General features: G+C 54.7%; 7 protein-coding genes across 7 annotated transcripts; 3 read left to right on the forward strand and 4 right to left on the reverse strand.

Annotated features, from left to right (window-relative positions):
- Window positions 1-1250: 1250 nt before the first annotated feature.
- On the reverse strand, window positions 1251-3515 carry ACO1O0_006800 (uncharacterized protein; the record flags this gene model as incomplete). Its single annotated transcript, XM_083196180.1, has 1 exon — window positions 1251-3515. One exon carries the CDS (start codon window positions 3513-3515, stop codon window positions 1251-1253), a length of 2265 nt encoding a protein of 754 aa, XP_083047388.1.
- A 1782-nt stretch (window positions 3516-5297) lies between these two features.
- Window positions 5298-6659, forward strand: ACO1O0_006801 (uncharacterized protein; the record flags this gene model as incomplete). The annotated part of the gene is made up of 2 exons (XM_083196181.1): window positions 5298-5608; window positions 5669-6659. The coding sequence occupies 2 exons, from the start codon at window positions 5298-5300 to the stop codon at window positions 6657-6659; spliced, it is 1302 nt and encodes a 433-aa protein (XP_083047389.1).
- Window positions 6660-7902: 1243 nt separating this feature from the next.
- ARP6_1 (actin family protein) lies at window positions 7903-9308 on the reverse strand (the record flags this gene model as incomplete). Its single annotated transcript, XM_083196182.1, has 2 exons — window positions 7903-8810; window positions 8870-9308. The coding sequence occupies 2 exons, from the start codon at window positions 9306-9308 to the stop codon at window positions 7903-7905; spliced, it is 1347 nt and encodes a 448-aa protein (XP_083047390.1).
- A 1798-nt stretch (window positions 9309-11106) lies between these two features.
- ACO1O0_006803 (uncharacterized protein) lies at window positions 11107-13258 on the forward strand (the record flags this gene model as incomplete). Its single annotated transcript, XM_083196183.1, has 5 exons — window positions 11107-11155; window positions 11217-11472; window positions 11535-12533; window positions 12583-12683; window positions 12738-13258. The coding sequence occupies 5 exons, from the start codon at window positions 11107-11109 to the stop codon at window positions 13256-13258; spliced, it is 1926 nt and encodes a 641-aa protein (XP_083047391.1).
- A 226-nt stretch (window positions 13259-13484) lies between these two features.
- Window positions 13485-15442, reverse strand: ARP6_2 (serine hydrolase domain-containing protein; the record flags this gene model as incomplete). The annotated part of the gene is made up of 4 exons (XM_083196184.1): window positions 13485-14367; window positions 14425-14680; window positions 14739-14864; window positions 14920-15442. The coding sequence occupies 4 exons, from the start codon at window positions 15440-15442 to the stop codon at window positions 13485-13487; spliced, it is 1788 nt and encodes a 595-aa protein (XP_083047392.1).
- Window positions 15443-15982: 540 nt separating this feature from the next.
- On the reverse strand, window positions 15983-17155 carry ACO1O0_006805 (Aldo/keto reductase family-domain-containing protein; the record flags this gene model as incomplete). The annotated part of the gene is made up of 1 exon (XM_083196185.1): window positions 15983-17155. The coding sequence occupies one exon, from the start codon at window positions 17153-17155 to the stop codon at window positions 15983-15985; it is 1173 nt and encodes a 390-aa protein (XP_083047393.1).
- Window positions 17156-18093: 938 nt separating this feature from the next.
- ACO1O0_006806 (phosphotransferase family protein) lies at window positions 18094-19317 on the forward strand (the record flags this gene model as incomplete). Its single annotated transcript, XM_083196186.1, has 1 exon — window positions 18094-19317. One exon carries the CDS (start codon window positions 18094-18096, stop codon window positions 19315-19317), a length of 1224 nt encoding a protein of 407 aa, XP_083047394.1.
- Between the last annotated feature and the right edge of the window lie 3667 nt (window positions 19318-22984).

The raw sequence follows: 22984 nt of genomic DNA on the forward strand, positions 1-22984 counted from the left end.
AACGAGCTGTGGATCATCTGGAGAACTCAGGTGGACCATCGAAACGTCGCTTGCCATTCCATCGCCAGGAGGTTGTGCGGCTTCTTGGTCCATATTGCTGTGAAACAATTACTGAAACCTGGGAGATGCTGGACAGGGTATGATAGTACCCGGCCAGGATGTCAATACCGGAAAGTGAGGGGGGGAGCGCCTATTCGTCATGTCGCCTCGTGGTTCGTGGCAATTCGAGTGTTCAATGGCTAGCCATGCCAGGGGTTCCCCGGCAGATGTAACCCCGGCGGGAGAATACCGTGGGGGAGAGTCCTCATCAGCAGATTCAGGCTGCACGAATGCGTGAGATGCGGAGGCGCGTCCTCCGCATATGAGGTCCTGTAGCCCTCTGGCATAATACCACATGCCATTGCCAGAAATGCCACGGCTGGGAGAGCAGCTCGTCTTTGTCATCCACGAGCCCTAACCGCGACGCTGTGGGACGCCTGTTTCAGGGAGGTCGCCAAGATTTGGAAGGTGAGTGATGGTGGTCTGATGAGGGGGCGTCAACGCGTCGCAGGCGTTCGCTCGGGGGATCAATGGCCCGTCAACCCGTCTAGCCGCAGGGGCAGAATGGGAATACGGCCGCTCACATGATTCTGTAATAGCTACAGCTAACATCCGTGCCTAATGCCGGCTTGCGAGTGTGAGTAAGACGGGAGTGGGAGCTGGATATTGAAGGAAGAAGACTGGACTTCGGGTGAGAGGAACGCGTCAAGGGCAGACTCTTTACCTACCTACCTACCCTGTGCCACACAACGATTTGGACCTTCCAGCCCTCTGAACCTGCGAATTGACTCTGCTTGAATTTGTATCCGCCATACCAGTCATAATCCTAAATAAAAGAAACCCATAAGTAGTATAGTGCTCAAATACGCTGCCTATAATTCGTTTGTAGCGGTCTCAATGTCTTTCATTAGCAGGATATAAACTGCTGCTTCAACTCACAAATGTGTGCCCCAAATGACAGATACGCCACCTACATACATCAGACTCCCCCTAATAGATACGTAGTGAATAATAAGCATGAAATAGAGACCAAGCATGACCCGCTTCAGAGTGTCATTTGTCGTCAATCATTTGTCCTTTAGTCTATGTCCAAACGGTTCGTTGTGGAACCTCATGTCTATGCCTATACACACTGCAACACCGGGTATAATGCCATGATCGCCACCAAAAACTCCCCAAACTGTCCAAAATCTGCAGTCTCAATGGCCTATTCACCGTCTAGGCGCCCAAGCCTGCAGCCAATCCCTCATCCTATCCGGATTGCCCTTCTCAGCCTCGGCCGCCGCAACACACCACTCCAAGTCCCAAACCTTCTCGGCTGCCATCATCTCGGCCAGCTTACGCCGCGTTTGATTAGACTCGTCGACGCAAAAGTACATTGGCTGATCCTGGTCCGGGATCATAGCCAGTAAGGGTTTGACTAGCGGCAGGGCCGCCTGCGCACTCGAGCCCTTTGGCTCCAGGCCCGTGTTTGCCCTGCCAGTCTTGCACCACTCATTCTGGCAGTGCGATTTGCCACATCCCGTCATGAGCTGGCCCAAGTACCGCCTCTCGATGCGGCGCCGCAAGGCCTTTCCTTCTGGATCGTGCATGCTGACGTAGAGCGGCCCGAAGCACAACGAGCACAGGCCAAGGTCATTGCCCGGACCTTGGCCGTGGGCCGTTCCAGCACCTACTTGCCCTTTCGGGCCAACCCCATGTAGCGTTCTCCCGCAGTTTATATTGCGGCAGATTCGGGGCTTGGACCGGTTCACTTTATCGAGCTCGTGGTGCTTGATGTGCGTTTCCATATCTCGCAACCGGATAATCTTGTCACATAGGTGACATTCCGTCGTGCGAGCCCCATCCGCAAGTTCGTGGGCCGTCATTCCGGATAGAACAACCTCTGGAGATGGGTTGACTGGATCACCCTCTTGGGGGACCTCGAGGTGGCAAAATCGGCACAGGATCAGTTTCCCTGGGCATACGCTGCTCCGATGTCTCGCTAGATCGGGGAGTGAGTTGGTGGAAAAGTCGCACGACGGACACTGGCGACTGCCATGGAAAACATCACTGTGCTTCGCCCTGCTTTTGATCGAGTTGCCATGCGCATCGTCAAGATCACAATGCCAGTGAGAGTCCCATTCATGCGATCCTGCCTTAAAAACTGACTTGCAGCGGGGACAAACGATGTTGTTCCTTCGGCAGAAGTTCTCGTGAAGTACCATCGTCCGCTTTGGGACCCATTGCAAGCAGTTCTTGCACTGCTCATCTTCAGCAGAGTGCTGCTCCTCGTCATCTACCACAGGGGGTTCTTGGCCTGACGCGGGTGCCGCTCGCGCTCGTACAGCAAAGGTCACGGGCGTTTGCGATTCACCCGAACCCCCTGGCTGGGCATACGCATGAACGGACACGAGAATGCTCTCAGCGTCTTCAAGCTCGACGTTGCTGGGCGCAATCAATATTGACTTTGATCCGTTTCTGGCAGGGTCGAAGTTTCCGAAGACGTGGATCGTGTCGCGGGGCAGAGCACGCTGGCGGGACGAGCGAGGGCTGACGAAGAGATCTAGGGAGTCCCCGTCCTCAATGTTGGAGAGAACAATCTCTAGCGGCTGTGACCGGTTCCATGATGGCAGGGCGTAGTCGACGTATTCCCCAGGGACAACCTGTCCTTCCACGCTCTTCCAAATATCTAGCTCTCCGCCTTTGGAGGTACCATTGGCCGTACCCGGCTGGGCCTTGGACATGATCTGCCGAAGAGTTTCCCTTGCCTGCTCCTCGTTCAGCGCCTCAATATCCACCTCGATATCTGTGTCGACAACGCAGATGCCCTCTCCCTCCGGCGCCAGTTTATCGACCAGAAAGTTGAACGTCTCTCCTTGCACTCCCTTGACAGACAGTATGGCATCGCGCGTCAGCGTTGTAAAGCTTTCACGCAGCTGTCGCTCAAGCAATGATTTCCAATCATCCGGGTTGTATCCTGCTTCGAGAGGTCGCAGCCGAACGTAGGTTCCCTTGGGTAGTTGCCGGGCATCAACCCTGAGCTCAAGAGTAGTTTGGCCCTGGTCACTGCTGAGATCGACAGTATTATTCGCATCTGCACTGTCTGCTGCCGCTGAGATGTTATCGTCGATACCGAGCGCCTCGAATAGGTATGGGCTCAGCCCTATGGACCCTTCTGGGGCGGAGAACTCTCGAATCCCCGTATAAACCACATTATTGTTCTTGGGATTCACGAGGCGGAACATAAGCGGGTTCGGGAGCTGCGCTTGGTCGCGATACGAGGAGCCTCCATTGGAGGATGCGTAGGGATTAAAAGGATCGTAAGACGTGAAGGTCGCACCGGATCGCGGCGGGGATGGGGAAGCAGCGAGAAGCTGCTCGAGAGCGGATTGCGGTAAGAGGATCTTGTCGCCGCGAAGGTTCTTGGAGGACGTGGCCGTGGGGGGCAAGACGGTAAAGGCGCCCGACCACCAAGGCGTCGGCGCCTGGTCCATGTTCTAAGTGTTGTTGCCCAAGGTCGAACGTGAGATATGGGAGTGAGACATGGGCTCCTCATGGGCGTGGAGAATAGTAGTAGCAAAGATAAATGTTATTTAGCGGGAATCGCTGCCCCAGGCAGCGGGGCGACGCGGAAGAGAGGGTCTCGCTGCGCGAGGCCGATGTCGTCACTTTTCACTCGCCAGTATCGCTGCATCAGTCAGCGGGTTCGGTGGCGTTCTAGGAGCTGCCATTGGGTCACGTGCGACAGTTGGAGATGGGGGGGGGAGTTGGAACATCGCGTCTCGTGTGGCCTATGAGTAAGAAATACCGTAGACGTTGCGAAATTAGTCGTCGACTCTTTGGACGCACTCAGAGATGGACGGTCTGCGAGTCTGGTACCCGTTTCCCGTGCGCACATATTGACTGCGCAGATGTTTGTAGCACGTGTATTCGTATGCGTGGAGGAGGAGTGTTGCCAGACGGCATCTGGGTAGAATTGCGCAAACCCGCAGATCGGACAGCAATGCTTCTTGTGTCGCAGTTGATCTGCCTTGGAGCTGGAGCCGTCTCGCGTCGGCCTCGTAGTGTCGTGGATGCGTCAACATCGGACCAATATTGGACCCTTGATACGTGATCAGCAACAGATGCCGCCATCGGAGCTCATGTGCTGCGACGGTCAGTTGCCAGGTGGCAGTTGTTAGGTATTACTACTAAGTTAATAGCACTACCCCATGCGCGCCAACTAACGTTACCAAGCGCATCCCCACATAGTTCTATGCAGATGTAGACTGGTATCACATACGGAGTAGTACTAGTACTGGCATTCAGAACCTCCGCGGGACGAATGTGAACGTACTACATACATATTCGTATGCACCCAGATCTGGACGGGAAGTGGTGTGGGACGTGGCATTGGGGACGTGACGTGGGGGTTTGATGCGCCTAAAGGCCAACGCAAATACTCGAGGTAAACGGATTACGTCTTCCTGACACTCCCCACAAACGACATTCAGCCCTCGAGGCCTCGACCCCTCCGAAATGAGCAACCAGTCCATATCAACCGGCCCGTTCTTGGGCATGTAACGTGGGCACTGAGGCATGTAATTACGAGCGGTGCTCGCGGTGATGCGCCGTTGATCATCGACTCATCTCGAAGAGGCTTGGGTCGGTGCCCCAGAGTCCCAATCAATCCATCCCCAACCGCCACGCCGTACCCCTAATAAACCGCCCTTGTCGCCATAGACGCGCCCCCAGATCATCCCCCCCCCCGTCCCGGCTTGCTTGCTGGAGCCTCAGGCTACCATTGGACCACCCTCGCCAACATTTCGTCCTCAACCATCAGTCCATCCTGCATCCGTGTATTCCGTACCACTTCGCACCCCCCGACCCTTGTTGTCTTGGTCCAATGACTCCAATCCAACCCCGGCCCTTGTCTCATCGAATGGTTTCTGGCCTGGCGCGCCGCGTTTGAAGCGGCAGATCTCAAATATCTCCCATGCCTATCCGTACATAGTACTTCAACCCAGGCTCAACCCATCTCCTCTGGCCTCGAGAGCTCCATCACCCGAGACGACACGAGGCCCATGACCCTCTCCATATCCATTGAGTCTTCCCCATAACTGGTCTAAGATACACTGTACGGCCTTGAACAACTGCCACCAACCAACTAAGCTGACTTACACGGAACCTAGATCGACAAGCTAGCCGTTAGCCCCAACGCACCCTGTCTACGAGACGACCTCCAGCCTGCCCCGTCTGCTCCGTCTCATCTCGCGCCCTGGTTCTGGCCGCCTGACATGCTCCAAGCGACTGTTGTCGACCGAACGCGCTTTGAGACTGAATTACCAGCTCCGACCAACCCCCTCCTCCAGACACTCCTCAACCGCCTTGTCCTCGACAACATCATCCCATATCTCCCGGTCCACAGCCTGCTGAGTCTCGCATCCACCAACCGTGGATTCCGAAGTCTCGTCTACGAGTCCCCAGGCGTCTTCCGTCACCTTGATCTCTCCAGGGTCAAGCGCGCCCAGTTCGACATTGACAGTATCGACCACGGCGGCCAGGTCTGGCGCAATGTCCAGCTCGACGAGAATCTAACTGAAGATGAGTGAGTCGACTCCGGCCAAAGGTGTACATAAGCCCGACGTTGACGGCGCAAACCCTCCAGCTTTTACTCTGGACCGCTGAGGGGCATCTTTGCTGCCCTGCAGCAACGTAGCCTCCTCCAGGATGTCCAGACCCTCGTTCTCGACGGCCTGTCCGTGACCGCCGAGCTGTGTAACGATATCATCAATGATTCCACCTACAGCGTGCGGATCCTCTCCATCCGCGAGGTCAAGAACCTGAACCACGGCAAACTTCGCGGCTCGCTGCAGTACGCCTGCCGCAGCAGTCGCCCTGAGGGAACTCCTCGGCTCAAGGCGCTCTATGTGTTTGGATCAAAGGACACGCTCGCCGCGCCCATCTCCGGCATCGACAAGTCCTCAATTAGCGCCGAGTGGAACCAGAAGAGCCAGCGGTCTCTGTCGACGTCTCTCGGTCGCGAGGGCGACATGTGGTGGTCCAAGAAGGGCCGCATGATCCCGAAGCACGTACCCGAGGAGTGGGCGAGTTGCCTGCTCGCATGCGACGGCATCATCGCCTTTGACGCCGTCCTGTGCCAGGGCCCGCGACACCGCAACTCCCCCGCTTTTGGCAAGCTGCCCCTGGTCGCCGACAACGCGCCAGCGGTTGCCACCTTTGCCGTCCCGCCGTGCGAGGGATGCGGGAAGTGCCCAGAGGAGATGGTGAAGCATGGTGCCCGCCACGCCCCCAGCAAGCTCCCGCTCCTTGCGCCTCCTCCCATCCTGTCCTCCTCTGTCTGGGCCGCAACGACCCCTCGACTACCGGCTGATGACTTCACTCCGCGATGTGTTGAGTGCCTCCGGAACCGGTACTGCGCCAGTTGCCATAAATGGTGGTGCGAGTCGTGCTATGTCCTGCCAGGCCAGCACGGCCATCAGGCCTCCGTGGTCATTGTGGATGGCGATGGCGCCCCCGGGCTATATGATGACTTAGATCCCGAATTCGCGAATGTGAAAATCAAGGTACGAAAGGGTCTCTGTCAAGAGTGCGCCGGCAAGAATGATTCGTCAACCTACGGAGCATCGTCGAGGTGACGCGGCACGAGTTGAGAAAGCTTCCACCGGCTGGCCTCTGCTGTTCCCGGCACCAAAATGTATGCAGCGTTTGTTGGAGTCTCTGACGCCGCCGACCTTTATCTGTTGGCGTCGTACAATTTTCCCCCACACATGGCAATACAATGGCTAACCGAGTTGTAGCCTCGAGTTGACAGGAGCTGCTGGGAATGCGGCCTCAATGTATGTCACTTTCGCGCGCCCGGCGCTGTGCCGAATGGAAAATTGACTGACTGGGTGTAGTGCCACTCTTGCATTCAACGAACGCAGCGCTTCTGTAGAAAGTGCTGCGGCGGATATTGCATCAACCACAATGAGGGATCGACGGCGAACTTTGTAAGTGCCGGGGCCTTGTAGCTCACTATCAACGTCCAAATGGCTAACTGAAGCGACAGTGTGATTGTAGGACAACCCGGAAAGCTGCTGACACCCAAGAAACTAAACCACAAACTGACATATACCATAGGGTGTGCTTCCCGAGGACGCGGATTGAACCGCTTGTAAAACGGCAACTATGCTATATTTGCCCTCGTTAAGGTGCCTCCATTGAGCACCTGGAGATGGGGTATGCTGTGCAAGTGCCCAGGGATGACTACCAAGACCGGGATGGGACTCTGAGGATACACGACAGCGCTGGTATCACAAGAAGGCGACACCGCGGCCAGAAACAGGATGGCATTCGCTCTGCATAAGATTGACTGCTGGTGGGGCGCCATACGCTGAAAGATGCGAATGCTTCGATCGCAGCTCAGTACTCTGTATACCTGATCAATTGACAGCAACTCCACTCATCATCGATGCTGAGTCCTGCCCACGGACCCGTAAACGTCCATCATAAGTCCACATACTTGCGGCACTGTTGAATGACCATTATGACTCCGTCCTCCCTCCCCGACACGAGCTCGGTTATTAGAGTTGAACGATCAGCCTGAAGGCCACGAGCTAAGTGACATCGGGCGGTCAACGAATTCGCTGCCTACCTCGGTCACCATCGTACATTCTGCGGCCGCCTGAAGACGGCTTATAGGTGGCCTGACCGGTCACGGCAGACCCTTGGCGCTGTGTGTTTGGAACACGGGTGGGTGTTTGAGACGCAGAGGACAACACAGGGTCGAATGTGACGCGTACGACGTTGCGGATGCAGTGGATGATTGGTGATCCGGTGTCTCTTCAGAAATCATGGGCTGTTGAGGAAGTGGTGAGATGGTTCTGGGTCGAGTACAACTCAGCCACCACCGAGACCCTTTGACAATTTGGTAGTGACCCAGTAAGCGCCGTGTTCCTCATACTCCTTCTTGGTGACGCAAAGCTTCTCAATATTGGCGTGGTTGGCTAAATTTGCACCCCCATGCCATGTGCTTGTAATGGGGTCCGCTGGCCGGGCGACGCGGACGACGCAGTCATCTGGAAACCTTTGCACCACTTCCTTCTGGAGTCTCTGGATGAATCCATCGAAGTGTGCATTGCCACCAACGACGATAATGTTGGCTAGCATGGCCGGCCACAGACCAATGGGGAGAGCTTGCAGGGACTCGTGAATCAGTTCTGGTAAACCTGGTTGGCGCATCCCCATGTCGGAGGGGTTGAAGACGAGCTCGGGAACAGCAAAACGCTCGTTGCGCAGCGTGAGGACGTCCTCGTCTGCCTGCTTACCAGCCGCAATGGTCTTAGCTTTGGAGTGGCGCGTCGGGTCGTAGTCGCAGAGCAACCCTTTGGATCTTTGGTGAAAGTCGGGCAGAATGTAATCCTTGGCAATTCCAGCCCCTGTTACGTAGTCCTGCCGTCTATCACCCCGTGTGCCTTTCCAGCACTTCTCCAAGTCATCTTTGAAGTCGCTCGACACGAAACAGGCGGCCTCCTTCATCTCATTGACGATGTAGGTCTCATTTCTCATGTCAAAGTGACGCAGTGATAGTAGGCGAGCTAGATAGTTTGTCAGGAGCTTGCCTCCAACGTCGAGTCGTCTGACTGCTGAATGGAGAGGGCGGCCGGTGAGGACTGGCGTCACAGTCGTGTGCGAGTAGCCAGAGTCAACTACGAGAATTGCCTCAGCCGGGGTATTGGCAACGTCTGGAGAGTCTCTTGGGGTTCGGAAGAGGTTTTGCACGTCGTGGTAGGCATTGAATGTTGCTCCTAAACGACGGTCAGATGGCTTGTCCATGGACAGGAGGGTAGTTGGAAGCACCACATACCAACGCCACGATAGTAGCTTGCAAACCCATATTCCTCAAACACAATTTGGTCGCAGTTTGCCTGCAGAGCGGGCAGGTTATTTGGCGGTTCAGCAAGGATGAGCCGCGTCTCGCCGGGGTCGCATTTCAGAGGAGCATTGTCGTCGATGAATTGACGGTCCCATATCTCTCTCTGGGCCTCCCAGCTGACAACAAACCCCCGGTCGACGGGGCGCCGGAACTGGATCTCACTGAAGTCGCGGCATTTTTCGAGCTCGTTGGCGACATATACCTTCTTGTAGCGATCGCGGGCGATGCAATTGGGTACCACGAGGGGCTGATCAATGGCGGTTCCGCGGACGAGACCAGCCTTCAGGGTCGCGGCGCCATTATCGAGAACGAGGGTATTTTGCGGTCGGGGAGGCGGCGCAGGCTGCTTGGGCTTGCGACCACCGGGCATTTGGGCGGGGTGTCGTGGGTGGTTCGCGTCAAGGGCGCGTCGAACGAGATCTGTTTAAGCTTTGAGGCTGCAAGACGGCAATCTGGCGCATCTTCTGGGGTTGATGGCTGGGTGCGACGCGGGGTCACGTGGCTTTGACAGTGAGCTTTGACAAGTGACCAGCGCCTGCCGATCTAGGAGAAGCACCTCCCCGTCAACAGCTGAACAGTGAGAATGGCTGATTCACGATTTATCCATGTCGCGTTAAACGGAACGTAACAGGATGCAGTTGCATGTCAAATGCGGCCTCCCGTCTCCATCTTGCATCCCAGCGGTCGTCCTCGTGGGCAGATCTCGTCTCTCCTCTCTTGAATCCTACCATCCTCCCGCTCGATGCTGATCACCGGTGGGCTTGCCTCATCCAGCCACCCCACGCAACCCCTTCGATACCTTGGGCGTTTCGTCGACAGCAGCACTGGATCACATCACCATCGCCGATTATTGACTCGTATGTGCGGTAATAAACGAGGCCAAGGTCCAAGTCAAACCAGATGTTTCTCTTTGAGGATGCCCAAGTCTCCTAATCCTGCCTAGCACTTGCTCGCATGGTAGAGGGACATGGGATCGACGTCCAAGCGCCGTTTCATCAACGTGCGTGGGATCCAGGAACACTCGACTTTGAAGTCTTGGCTGCCCCTCTATTACGTTGGTTAGCTGCAGCATGCTGCACCAAAACCGTCACGTCGCATATGAATTGGAATCAGCTCGTGCCTCATTGGCGAGGCTGGGCAGTTCTCCTCGAGCTCCCACATTCCAAGAATGACCATCAGGACCGGCAGGCAGCCTGTGGATTGCGGATGCCAGCTTCCGCGACCACTACCAGCAGAGCCAATCACGATGGCCACATGCAGCGATCCCAAGGATGTTTCGCCACTACCGGTGTCTTCAAGAGACGACTAAAATGCCGAAGCCAGGAGGATACACACTAATACCATGTTCCTCCTTCAAACTACGTCGTAAGCCGCCCGTCTACGGGGCGGGAACGAGATGAGACCAATATTAATACGAGAAGACTTGGGATTCTAGGAGGCATTCTTCTGGCTATGCCACTAACCTTGTTGGCTGCCGTGGCTAACTATTGCCTTTGCCCGCCTGTACTTCTAAACCCCCAGGTATCACCGCAAGAACCTACCGTCCACAATGTGTCAGCAATCCTGGTGGTTTCGTGTTAGAGCGCTCAGACCAGTGTTTCGGTCTTGATCCGAGAGATCCAATAAGGTTCTAGAGGTTTCCATAGCGGCCACGCTGTGCCATTGCCCAGGAACGAGAAACGAGGCAACCGGTTAAGCTTCTAGTAGCATCCTTCAACGTTGGTTACATGGATGATGGATAGGGTTACATGTCCAATGCAATTGCATTGATCGGAACCCCAGACGGACCCAGACGGCCGCTTGCCACTTTCCACATTAGGCAATGGGAGGGTGCCACAACAATCCATAGATGGTACCCCTGGAAACGTCGTTCGAATCAAGCCCTCTCATTCCAGCCCGCCAGCCCTGCGTATACCGGGGACAAGCTCCTTCGCTCGAAATGCCGACACTACCAGGGCACGATAACGTTATAGTTATGTACCACGTAGGTACTCCGTACTACTACTATTTGGATAGGACATGAAGTACCCAAAGAGTCGAAATAGGTCCACCTGCAAGTCACAGCAGGAATGTCTGGGTAGGCTCTATATTAAAGTAGTTGCTGCACCACCTCCTTTGCCTCCCAGAGCCGGGAGCACCGCAACCTTCGTCACGCTGTCTTTTGCAACATGCGTTGGTCACTTCAAGCCATTGGGTCTGCGGCCCTCATCGCTGGGGGTGAGTAGCCTTACCGGGATTCACACGCCTTGAACTTGCCACTGACATCAGTTTCATAAAGCCTCTGCCCAGACAAAGGGTAACTACTGTGATGAACTTGGGCGCTGCTTCTCTTCCTACACCCTCGACAATGGAATCGTCTACGGTGTCGCCATCCCCGAGGTCACGGCGGCTCCGTTTCCTGCCATTATCCAGATCACGGCCCCTATCGCAATTGGCTGGGCCGGCTTTGGCTGGGGCGGCGGCATGACCTATAAGCCCCTCACTGTTGCTTGGCCGAATGGTGATGCGACGGTGGTTTCTTCCAGAAAAGCACTGTGAGTAATACCCAATGTCTAGCTATAAATCTTAGCTGGCTATATGCTGACCGGCACCACAGGTCCTACTCCCAGCCTTCGGCGAATACAGGTGCCACCTTGCGACTCCTTGATGGCTCCTATGTCAACGAGACTCACTGGGTCACCACTGCCGTCTGCGAAGGCTGCAGCTCATGGGACCTTGGAACTGGACCCTCCGAACTCGACCCAACCAAGGGCAACACGTGCGCTTTCGCCTACTCGGAAACCCCCGTCAGCGATCCCAGCGACGAGGGCTCGTCGTTTGGAATTCATGACTCAGCGGATTTGTTTGGACTGGACTTTGCCTCGGCCCAGTCTCCTGACTTCGATGACTGGGTTGGCGGTGGAGGGGAGCCCAGCCCGACCCCAACGGACTCTCCAACCCCGTCTCCTACTACCACGCCGCCAACTGATCCTCCTATTCCCACCGGGACGGTCCCAATTCCCACCGACTGTGGCGAGGAGAGCCTCTTCCCTCTCGAGGCCGCTGAGGGATGGTCATTCGTGAAACTTGCTGGAGACCTTACTACCCCTCGCGGAGTCGTCGTTGATGTGAGGGGAAGTCTCCTCATTGTCGAAGTTGGATCTGGCCTTTCTGTGCATACATTTGGCGAAGATGGTTGCATCGCAGGCTCTAAGCTTCTCATCGACAAGCCTGGCCTCACCCACGGTGTTACTATTGCTCCCGACAACGTCACGCTTTACGTGTCTTCGGTCGAGACCGTCTGGAAGTACACCTACGACGCGGACGCGCGGACTGTCAGCAACGAAGAGGTCGTAGTCCAGAACATGTTTCCGGGATCGCACTCCACGCGCACTCTGCTTGTCCCACCTGCCACTCCCGATCTTCTCGTTGTCAGCCTCGGCAGTGACGGAAACCTGGACATGCCCACAATCGACAAGAGCGTCGGACGAGCAGTTGTCAAGGTGTTCGACATGTCCAAGGCTCCCTCTGGTGGATACGACTACAATACTGAGGGCTGGTTCTTGGGCTACGGTCTCCGAAACGAGGTCGGCCTTGCTGTCGATAACACCAACATGTTAGTATACATCCGATAGGTATGACGAGGAGGCGCTAACACGGTATAGGATTTGGGGAGTGGAGAACAGTGGCGATGATTTCAACCGCGTTATCGATGGCGTCGAGTACGATATTCACCAGGATAACCCTGCCGACGAGATCAACTACCGTAAGTCCAACGCGTCTAGAGGAGCAATGTACAAGATTGCTAACATAATTGTAGTCGGGGACCCCTCGAAGCCCAACGAGAACTGGTACGGATACCCTACCTGCTTCACCGTCTGGGGCGGCGATGAGTTCCCCAACAACGAGAACCCGGCCACCGGATCCCAGTTCATCCCGGCTCCCAACGACACCTGGTCAGACACCACATGTGAGGAGCGGGCCGTGGGACCCCGTCTCTCCTTCCAAGCCCACTCGGCCCCCATTGACGCCAAGTTTGACGAAACGAACTCAAATCTCTTCGTCTCCCTCCACGGATCGTGGAACCGCGACGTCCCCACCGGCTACAAGGTCGTCGCCGTCCCGTTCAACACCTCGGCCTCGGAGCCTCCCGAGCCCGCGGCTGAGCCGGACAGCAAGACTGGCTACAAGGACATCCTCTGGGACACCCAGGAGGATTGCGACAGCGCCAAGTGCTTCCGCCCCAGCGGCCTGAGCTGGGATCGCGACTACACTCACCTCTTTGTCGCCAGCGACAATGGAAAAGAGGGTGAGCTGTATATCCTGTACCAGACATCGTGATCTTTTGCTGCTGGGACTGTATGACCAGGCGTGGAAACGTTTCCAGTTGGGCAATTGAGGAAAATTGTAAATATTATCTCAGATGCTTCTACCTATATATATTCAACTAAGGCACATGCCATCAGTTCATATTACTTGAGACAATTGAAACAACATCTTGAAGCACGCTGGGGGATCCTATGCATCAAGCCACTGACTGCTCCTTGTTCCGTTGCCTGTACCGCCATTACCTCACTTGAACTGGGCGCAAAATCCCGGAACGAAGGAAAGGGGCCTCAAATCCGACAACCTCACCTTCCTGGTCGCGGTAGAAGAGGAACCGATCAAGCGGCTCACCGCCGTAGTGAACCCAGTCGCTAAACATCCATGCCGTGCAGTCTTTTTCTGCGTAGTCGGCCCCGGGAAGCTCCGATTCGGTCTGAGCCTTGACGTCTGGCCAGATGCGCCAGACCTCGCGGGTCACCTTTGTCCCATCACGGAGCTCGGTCTCCTCCTTGAGGTCGCCTGGGAAGAGGCGCACGGGGGCCACGACGGGGAAGCCAAATGGGGCGACAGTGAGGGTGAAGATCTCAAGGATGCTCGAGAGAATGTCGGTTTCCCCCTTTGCTAGTTCCTTGACTATGAGCGAGTCTTCGTCCAGAGAGAATGTGGCCGAAATGACTGTCGAATTGTTGTCATTCCCACGGTCGGAGTTTTCAGATATAAAGGTGCGTGCGTAAGCCTTCTCAGTATCGGCACGCGAGATCTCATCGACAGCCGGGACAAAGGTCGTCATCATAGCACCGTAGAGAAGCGCAATGGCCTCCGGAGGTCCAGCGGCGAGGACAATGATTCCAACACCGTACTCATCCACCAACGACCACTGGGAACGGTATCCCATGGCACCGCCGCTCTTTGCGTAGACGGTGATGGCGTGCGGATGGTCGGGCGTCAGGTCCACAGGTCTGTAAATCTCCCAAGGCATACCGACAAAGCTGTACGCGCCGCCGGCAAAGGACGAAGGCTTCATCCAACCCCGAATCTCAGACTCAGTCATAGGAATGCTACGCGAGAGAATGCCGTGGGCAAACTTGGTCAGGTCGGATAGGGTTGAAACAAGGCCTCCAGCACTGCATGAGTGTTGGTTAAAAAAAAATACATGAAGGTATGAAAAAAGGTCGACTTACGGAGTGTTGTAACCGTAGTCGCTACCCCAGGAGCTGTCTCCAGGAGGAATAACAGCCTTGATATCGTCACCGGGTGAGGGAAATGTATTCTCAAGACCCAGCGGCTTGGCAAAGTGCTCATCGACAAGCTCCGTGTAGTTCTTGCCCGTGGTGTTTTCAAGGGCCATCAGAATAACAGCGAAAGCAATATTAGAGTAGGCTGGTCTCTCGTTGATAGCAGCTACAGGATACGCATCCCGCATTCCGTCGAGGATTTCTATGACGAGTGGTCAGCTGCAGCCAGGGAAGAGTATCAATGAGTAGGAACCACTTACGATCAGGCGTGCAGGCGCCGTTCAGACCGCCAACGCCGCATGGGGGATAGGCAGAGTCTCTGATCGGTGGCAGGCCGTAGGAAAGAAACGCCTCCTTAAGATAGTAGGACTCTGAGAACCCATCTGCTAATACGTTAAATCGTGTGATACATCTAATACAACGGCTAGAACAAGCACAAACAGTTGGTCGGAGCACCGCTGAGGTGGTCAGCCAGCTTTCGAAGCGTCACACCCTCCCACTGGATCCTGGACCCGAGTTCTCCCAGCTTGGGGAGGTACTCAGTGACGGGAGCATCAAGGTCGATTCCGGTCTGAAGGAGGACATAGTCGGAGATGAGTTTGGTGACGGACCCAATAAGGTACTGAGAATCGCGGTCCAGATGAGTCGTTCCGTTGGTGTTGGCCTCAGCGAGATGGTGATATTCCCATAGCGGCACGTCTGGGCGCTCCTGGTCCGCCGAGACAAGTGCGAGGGAGAAGGAGACATTGGTCGTTTTCCATCCCGCGTTTATGGAACCGGAGATGGCATTGTCGAGGATCGAGCTCAGGTTATCGGCAGCGGCAGACAAGATTTTGGACGATTCCAAACGGGAGATGACGGGCTTAGGGACCACCGGACCCTCTGGACGGCAGTCCAGGGCAGCCGAACTTAGTGAGGAGAGGACAAGGACCGAGAGGAAGTGCATAGTGTTTGTCTTCATCATGTTTATGCGCCGTCTAAGCACCGATGGATTCTTTATTCCGGCCAGTGCCCAATGGTCAAGCTATGTTCTTTTATATACCTGCATCGTTGCTATGTTTGAAATGAATAACCCAGCGGCAAGAATGGGACAACCCGAGATACGGCAGCCTGGAAACTGAGATGGAATTTGGGGACCAATAGCAGCTGTCCCTAAGGTCCGAAAGGTGTTCTAGAAGACGGGATCTGCGAACAACGGACCCGAGATACGATGCAGATGTCAGTCATGCCACCCGCGACAGGGATCACTAGCGCATGCATGGCGGCTGAGGGCCATCGCGAAATACGGGCGAGGATGACGAGGGCAGTGACAACTTCCTAGAGTCATTCAGAAAGAGGAAAGCGGACATTATTGGGCTTCGATTGGCTTATGCTTCATGATAAAAGTGATGTCGCTCTCGAGGTTCGGATGAATCTGTCAGCTGAAGAGGGCGGTGTAGGGTGTCCACTTCTCGTGGCGGAGGATCGGCAGTAGCTGGTGTACGGAACAGACCATTCGGATGAATCAAATCTTCGACATTTCCACCACTGGTTTGGGTTTTGGGTTAATCTCCGCAGGCTGTGCACCACCCGCCTCGGCAAAGGACGGCCGTTGGGAGAGGCCACTCTGCCACGAGTAATCCTTCCAGCGTCCCAAGCTCGGCCACAGTTTGTCCGTCACGAGGGACGTGATTTTGCTCCGGCGCTGAGCCTCGACCTGGTCACTGGGTTCCCCGACAATGCTCCGCCAAGTGCTCCACGTCTCGTCCAGCTCAGCAACTGTGGACACGCCCATGACGCTGATGCCCATCCGTGCTGGCTGGGACGCGTAGCTTCGGCCGTCGTGGACGGGAATGGCCGTCGTCCCAAATCGACTACCCGTCTGAGCCCAATTTTGCATGGCCCACTGGATGGAAACCTGCTCCAGATGCTCACCCTCTGCCTCGACAATCGGCTTCAAGTCATGGCAGGCTTGCCGCAGCTCAGGAGGCGCCGGGTGCCACGACGACATGGGTCCCGCGTCGACGCCCCGGCTGGTCAGCAGTCCCATGGAGAGCATGCTGGCATTGAGAAGGCACTCAACGCCCGCGTCCTCGAATCTCTGTAGGAGCTTAGGGTTTCCTAGCCGAGTATTCTGCACCGAGAAATGACAGTACGACTGCACCGCATCAAGCGGCTCACCAGTCTCCTGCAAAATCATCTCGGCCAGGGAAGCCAGCACCTCCACCGGGTATCCGCTAATTCCCACATATTGCAGCAGTCCCTCCTCATCGCGAAGCCTCCGGAGCTCGCACACGGCGGCGAGGACTTCTTGGGGCGAAACAAACTCAGCGTCGTGCGTGTAGACGAGATCAAGGTAGGGACTGTGGAGGCGGGCTAGACTGCGGCGGACGGAGGCCCGAATGGCGGCGGGAGAGTAGTCGAAGGTGTTCGCGTCAATGCGACCGGCTTTGGTGATAAGCAAGTAGGAGGGCCTCGGTTCGTTGATTGTCTCCAGGGCGTCACCGAGGAGGATCTCGGACGGGCCGTAGTATGGCGAGGTATCGAAGGCGGTGATTTTGTGCCTCAGCAGGGCTTGTCGAACGATGGATTCGTAGGGCATACGCGAGGGGTCGGGATGGTACTGCGTGTTAAAAACAGCCGTTCCCAGGACCAAGGGCGGCAGCACAGAGTGCAGAGGAGGTCTCGTAGCGGCCATGTCTCCTTCCCGGTATTAACTCGCCAAAAAGCGCGAGATGGCCGGTGGGATATTGTCCGTCTTCGCGTCGGAGGAAACGACGGCCACAAAACAAAGATGGCCACAAAGTCGATCACGGCTAAGGGGAGTGAGGTTTGAATTTCTGCACGGTTCTGCAACCTGAGCGCTGTAGATTTGTGGTCCCTCATGATTCATGGCACAGACATCAGGGTCTTCCTATCCCAGTGCGGCGGTATGCCCCACGCCTCGGGCGGCCTCGGAGCTACGAGATGACGCCATGCCATGAGCATCTTGCGAAGCTGCTGGACAATGGGCATTGCTGGCAGACATGAGAGCCAGAGTAATTGATGAAATTCGGTGGTGAAGATAGAATGGAAGAGTAGGTAACTTAGTACGGAGTGGGACGAGGTGATTGCTGATGTGAGAGAGTCGGAAGCTCCATTAGTCACGAGTCTATGGTGGCAGATTAGGGGCCCTAGAGGCTCAGGGCTGGCATTCTGGCAGCGCCGATCATGTTCGTTGCTTCTTCCATCACAGTGGGCCAGTACCCACGTGCGGCATCACCCGCAAATCCACGATCCACCCCAGCTAACCTCAATCTTCCACCTTCACACAGTTCAGTCCGTACTCCTCCATGCCTTAACCTGAGGCTCAATCCGAGACCACTGCGCTCGTCAAGACACCTTACTGAAGTAGAGCCAACAAGATGGCCTGTGGTCTGTCTTCTACTCGTAATAGATGCCACATGTCCTTTGCAGCACGGACAGGCCTCTGGTCCATGTTGCTGCCAGCTATTTTTGGCCGTGGCGGTAGTACAAATTCATCTGTTGTTCCTCTTCTCCCTAACTTCCCCGCTGCCCCTTGACCGTAAGTCAATAAGTCAAACCGCAAGAACTTAAACTACCTTGACAACCATCTGCCTACCACCCGGACTGCAAATGTCTTCGTACTCTAGTGCCGATGATGAGTTCGACTCGGATGAGCCGCCAGAGCTAAACCTCAACCTCGCCAAGCTGATGGACCGCGCATCAAAGACGTTACATGCTACCTGCACAAGCGCCAAGCGACTGACAAGGGGTGCATGGCACGAGATTTTTGTTCTCGAGTTCCAACAAGCAGAGGCTGTCCCTTCTGGGTCACTAGCTCGCTCGGGTTACTCTTGCATTGCCCGTCTCGCTCGCGTCAAGGAAGTCCCCGCCAAGGGGGAGAGCGAAATCGCCACGATACGATATGTAAAGCAAAATACTAGCATCCCGGTTCCGGAGATATACTACCATGACCTAGATCCTGAGAACGAAGTCGGCGCTGCTTTTATGCTGATGGAGAGGCTTCCCGGTCACGATCTATACAAGAGCTGGGATGGGCTGTCACTTGACCACAAGAAGGTGGCTCTATCTGAGATTGCGTCGGCAATCACGCAGCTCGCCACTCTTTGTTTTGATGAGATCGGATGTCTCACCGAAGGCGGCATCGGGCCCGTCATTAACCCCTGTTACGAGTCGCCCAAAGGACCTTTTCACTCGACACTAAACTATCTGCAGTCTTTCATATCGCCTGACTCGGTCAAGTCTCCGACCCTTAGAGACTTGTTCCACGAAATTCGGGAAGAACTTGCAACCTTCATGCGCCAGAACGATCAACTCTTCTTAAAGCCGCCTTTTTCGTTGATCCACGCCGATTTTGATGCTCAAAACATGCTCTTCCTCGAAGCTTCAGACGGTTCGGGCCCAAAGCTCACGGGATTGATCGACTTTGAATTTGCCCATACCGGGCCGGCTTACTTTCTTTACGAACATCCAATCTTTATCCAAGATGTTTCTTGGTCAAAGGAATTGTATACTGAGAACGCCATCCTGCGTGCACATTTCGTTCACCAAATATTCCACCGTTTGCCGAGCTCAGAAGCACGGAAGACGTTCATCGCGTGCATAAACTCGAAGAATTTCCTGCTCAACGACTTCCAGCGGTCCTTCATGCTAATGAAGTGCTCTGAAGATACGCTCATTAATTCAGCAACCTACTACTTGGAGTCGCTAAGAGACGGGACGGGACTTGCATATTCAGGCCGACTCGATTACGAACCGGAGTTCTATTCCGAATATGGGAAGCCCATGCCGGCTGGGACGTCAAATCCGGTGAATGGAGCCCCAGGAGAGGCATGATGCTAGGTTACCAGAGTATTGCGTCCCAGCGTTGCTGGACTTTATTCCCAATAGAGTTCCCAAATAGCTGTTGCTGCGGCACGATACATGTTTTAGAGCCACGTGTTAGGGAGAGACTTAGATTCCATTTTGTTTGAGCACCTGTTTAGACAGTTCAATTGCCATTTAGGCCCTATCCGAATCTGGCTCCAGCGATCAATTCTGAGGTAGTCGTTTAAGCAGCTACCCTAAGTACCCAACTCGCGATATCCCTGAAGTTTGCACCAGAGTCTTAAAACTAGTTCATACCTCGTAACAACGTGGATATCTCAAATGAAACAGAAAGAATTTAATAAAATAGGAATAGAGCATCAATAGATAACTACCGATTGCATCTAGCATAGTTCTCATTTTCCTCGTCGAATTCTACTTTACATCGCTGGCACTCCTCATTTTTAGCTTGCACCCATTCTCCATGACTATTTGCACATACCCATTGGTGTTTAGTACAATGACCTGACATGGACATTTTCTTGTTGTGTTTCCCGCAAATAGTTCAGTGATGCTTTGATGGGAATGGAAGCATTGTTAGATATGTTTCTAAGCGAAAAAGGACAGAAGTTTGAAGTAGTGATGAGTATGATATGGTGATCATCCTGAAAATCTTAACATCTACGGGAAAGGCTCTTATACGAAAATCAAGATCATTGTTTCTGTGAACTATGGTGTTCGACTGAACTATAGTAACTGTTCTAGTTTCAAGAGCGGCCACATATCAGTTGTGTGGCTAGTTCCATCGTTACGGGGTAGTTATAAGCTCCGTGCTATTGGTGAGCATAAGGCTTTTGATCAAGCAAAGTACGATGTTCATGTTCAAAGATTTGGCCCGACAGTTAAAAAGAATAACAGTCGGCTCTGTCCGCGCCAGGAATAGAAGGACGATCTATGCGGCGAGCGTGCCATTCACTCGAGCGATTCTCACGACAAACGAACATAGACCCAAAAGAAAGGCGCACGAAACAATGGATAGAGCTGTGGTTATTATCTTCGACCACCTATAGACTCCGCTTTGAAATTATTTCTCACTATACGGAGCTATCTTTGAGGGAGGAATTTTAAAAATGTCCATTGTGTTTAAGGATGAGCCTGTCAATGGGAAAGCTTGGTTTTGGGAGAATAAACCACCACGTCGGCCATTTTACAGAAACGGAGAGCTTCTCAGAGGTCAAGAATTGTAATAGGCTCTTAGGCGATGGCTGGTTTTAGATTATAAATGCCACTGCGTAGGCCTCAATCTAAAGTCTACAGTGGTAATCAACAAACTAGGAGGGCATATTGACAATGTCCGTGACGAGCGATGCCTTTGCAAAGATCACAAGTTCAAAGTGATCAACCCGGACGGCATCAAGCCCGAGGCTATCAAAGACGAAGGAAGGTCACACGGCCACGTCCACCCTCAGCATTGTCAGACAGATATGTCGGGCTTGAGGGCATTGCCAAAAATAAAGACCGGTCTGATGTCGGCGTTCAAAGCTACGGTGAGAGTTCCCAACATTGATGCCAAGAACACGAGGCCGAATCCTCGGACTTGAGCTGGAGGCACGGGGGCTGCAGGCCGGGGGCTGAGAGGCCTGCCGGAGGGAGGTTGGAGCCGAAATTGAGGCCGAGGGCGGATGCGTGCGCCCGGGTTATCTATTATAGGGAACAGCCGTTCGGAGGAATACCCGGCCAATAGATCTAGATAGGCCTGGGTTTGGGTCTTGAGTGGTTCACGGGCTATGCCCAGCTGACAGGCACATACATGGCATGATACGCGCGTAGTAATATTAGTTCCCATCTTGCCCCCAGCTACCCGGATAGCACTTGGGGTGGCATACTGGGGAATCTGGGGCACAGGACGGGGCGCCAACACACCGCTAATGGTGTAGATGAACGTGCGGATGGCGGTGACCTCGTCATGGCCCGAGCTGGAAGGATTTCGTGACCGCCATGAGAAGAGCCGAGACATCACGGTCGTATGTACTACCTACCATGTACGTATATGGAACGTGGAGAATATGCTCGGCCAGATCCGAGTGTCAGCACCGGGGACTTGGTAGGCCACCACCGGCTACATTAGACATGCATGCCAGATTTCGACGAGAGTCTGGCCTCAGCGCGTCGACTGGCACTGTCTTACACAGGGTGTCGGGGAAGCATCACAGGTCAGACGATGGATGGCTGGACCCTACTCGTCGTACCTGGCCCACCGGGAGGATGCGATTTTTGTCAACGTGATCTGGACTCGGACCACCCGATGGCGTGGTTGGATGTGGAGGCACTGGGTGTGGTGCTGAGCTGGGGGACGCGTGGGGCCGGAGCAGCGCCGATCCCCGGGTCCTTGGGCAGGTCTGGACTAGAGAAATCCTGTGCGGTCTTGTGATTCATCAAAACACGATTTTTTTTTCTTTGGAGGCTTGTCCCAAGTATGATTGTAATTATTGCCCCAGGCAACGCGGGCGGCGAGGCGACATAAAGCTGCAACGTTGTGCTCGAGTTAAGCATACATGTTAGTGCTGGCCAGGTTGGGGGCGGCCGAGGCTATTATTAGTGGACAGGACCCGACCTGACTCAGGTCTGGCCGATTATTACCAAGTAAAGAACCGAAGACTTGGAATTCCAAATTTCTAGAGCAGCGGAAGAAGGAAATCCTAGGCAACGCGTGACCACATGGACCACGCGGTCGGGTGACAGCCTTGATTGATGGTGACTGGGGAAGAGTTTGGGGCCCTGGGGCGCATAGGCGACGCACTATCGATCTAGGTCGCTGAACCGACTGTCTGTATCGTATATACGAAATATTGTATGATTAGCCTACTGATCGGATCCCCGTCGGCGTCTCTCGGACAATAGATCAAGATATTAGATGTATTTACGGATACAGTCTACGAGCATTACTGCGGCTCTGTGGGTGGGGATGTAGGCGAGATGGTGGCGGGACGGATTGGGATCGTCGGAAGACGGCGGAAGCGCAGCAGCGGAAGGCGGGTGAGCGCCTGTTTGGGAAAAATGCTTCATGTTACGTGTACTCGTGGGACGGCGCAGAGGTCTGTGTTTCACGCGAGAGTTGTGGGTGAAGAAGTAGGTACGTACCTCCTCGGTCAAATATTCGGATCAGAATGGGGTGGTCCCCGCGACAAGGTGCATGTCTTCGGTGCTGGCCGATGGCTTACTTGGGGAATGAATATGGGATACTACTGGTACAGGTTATGATGGAGGGACCTGAGCGACTGCCGGTATACTCGAAGGGACTCTCTTGGGCAGTGTTGTCGATATGGCGCCAAATCGATCATCACCAGGCGCATGTCGTCGTGTTGGTGATGAGTGTGGCGTTTGGTGTGTTGTCTGTACGGAGTGCGGATAGGTACGGAGGTATTAGTGAAGACTGGCGAGCCATGGATTTTCACCATGGGCGATGGAGGAAGAGTGACAAATTGTCAGGCGTTCTGGGCATGCGGCGCGTCAAGTACCGCCGAGGATTCACCCGTCTGGCAGTCTGGGAGCTGGGGCAGCTGGGGATGCCGGGGGAATCACGGGGCACAGGCCAATTTTTACAGGGCCCAGCACTGCCAGCAGGGCCAATGGGGGCCCCAACAGGGGCCAATGAGGCCAATGAAGGCCAGTACGGGTCGGGTAAGTGCTGTGGCCT

The sequence above is a fragment of the Amphichorda felina genome (genome assembly GCF_050947745.1).
Source record: "Amphichorda felina strain 45539 chromosome Unknown scaffold_7, whole genome shotgun sequence".
NCBI classification, from domain to species: Eukaryota; Fungi; Ascomycota; class Sordariomycetes; order Hypocreales; family Bionectriaceae; genus Amphichorda; species Amphichorda felina.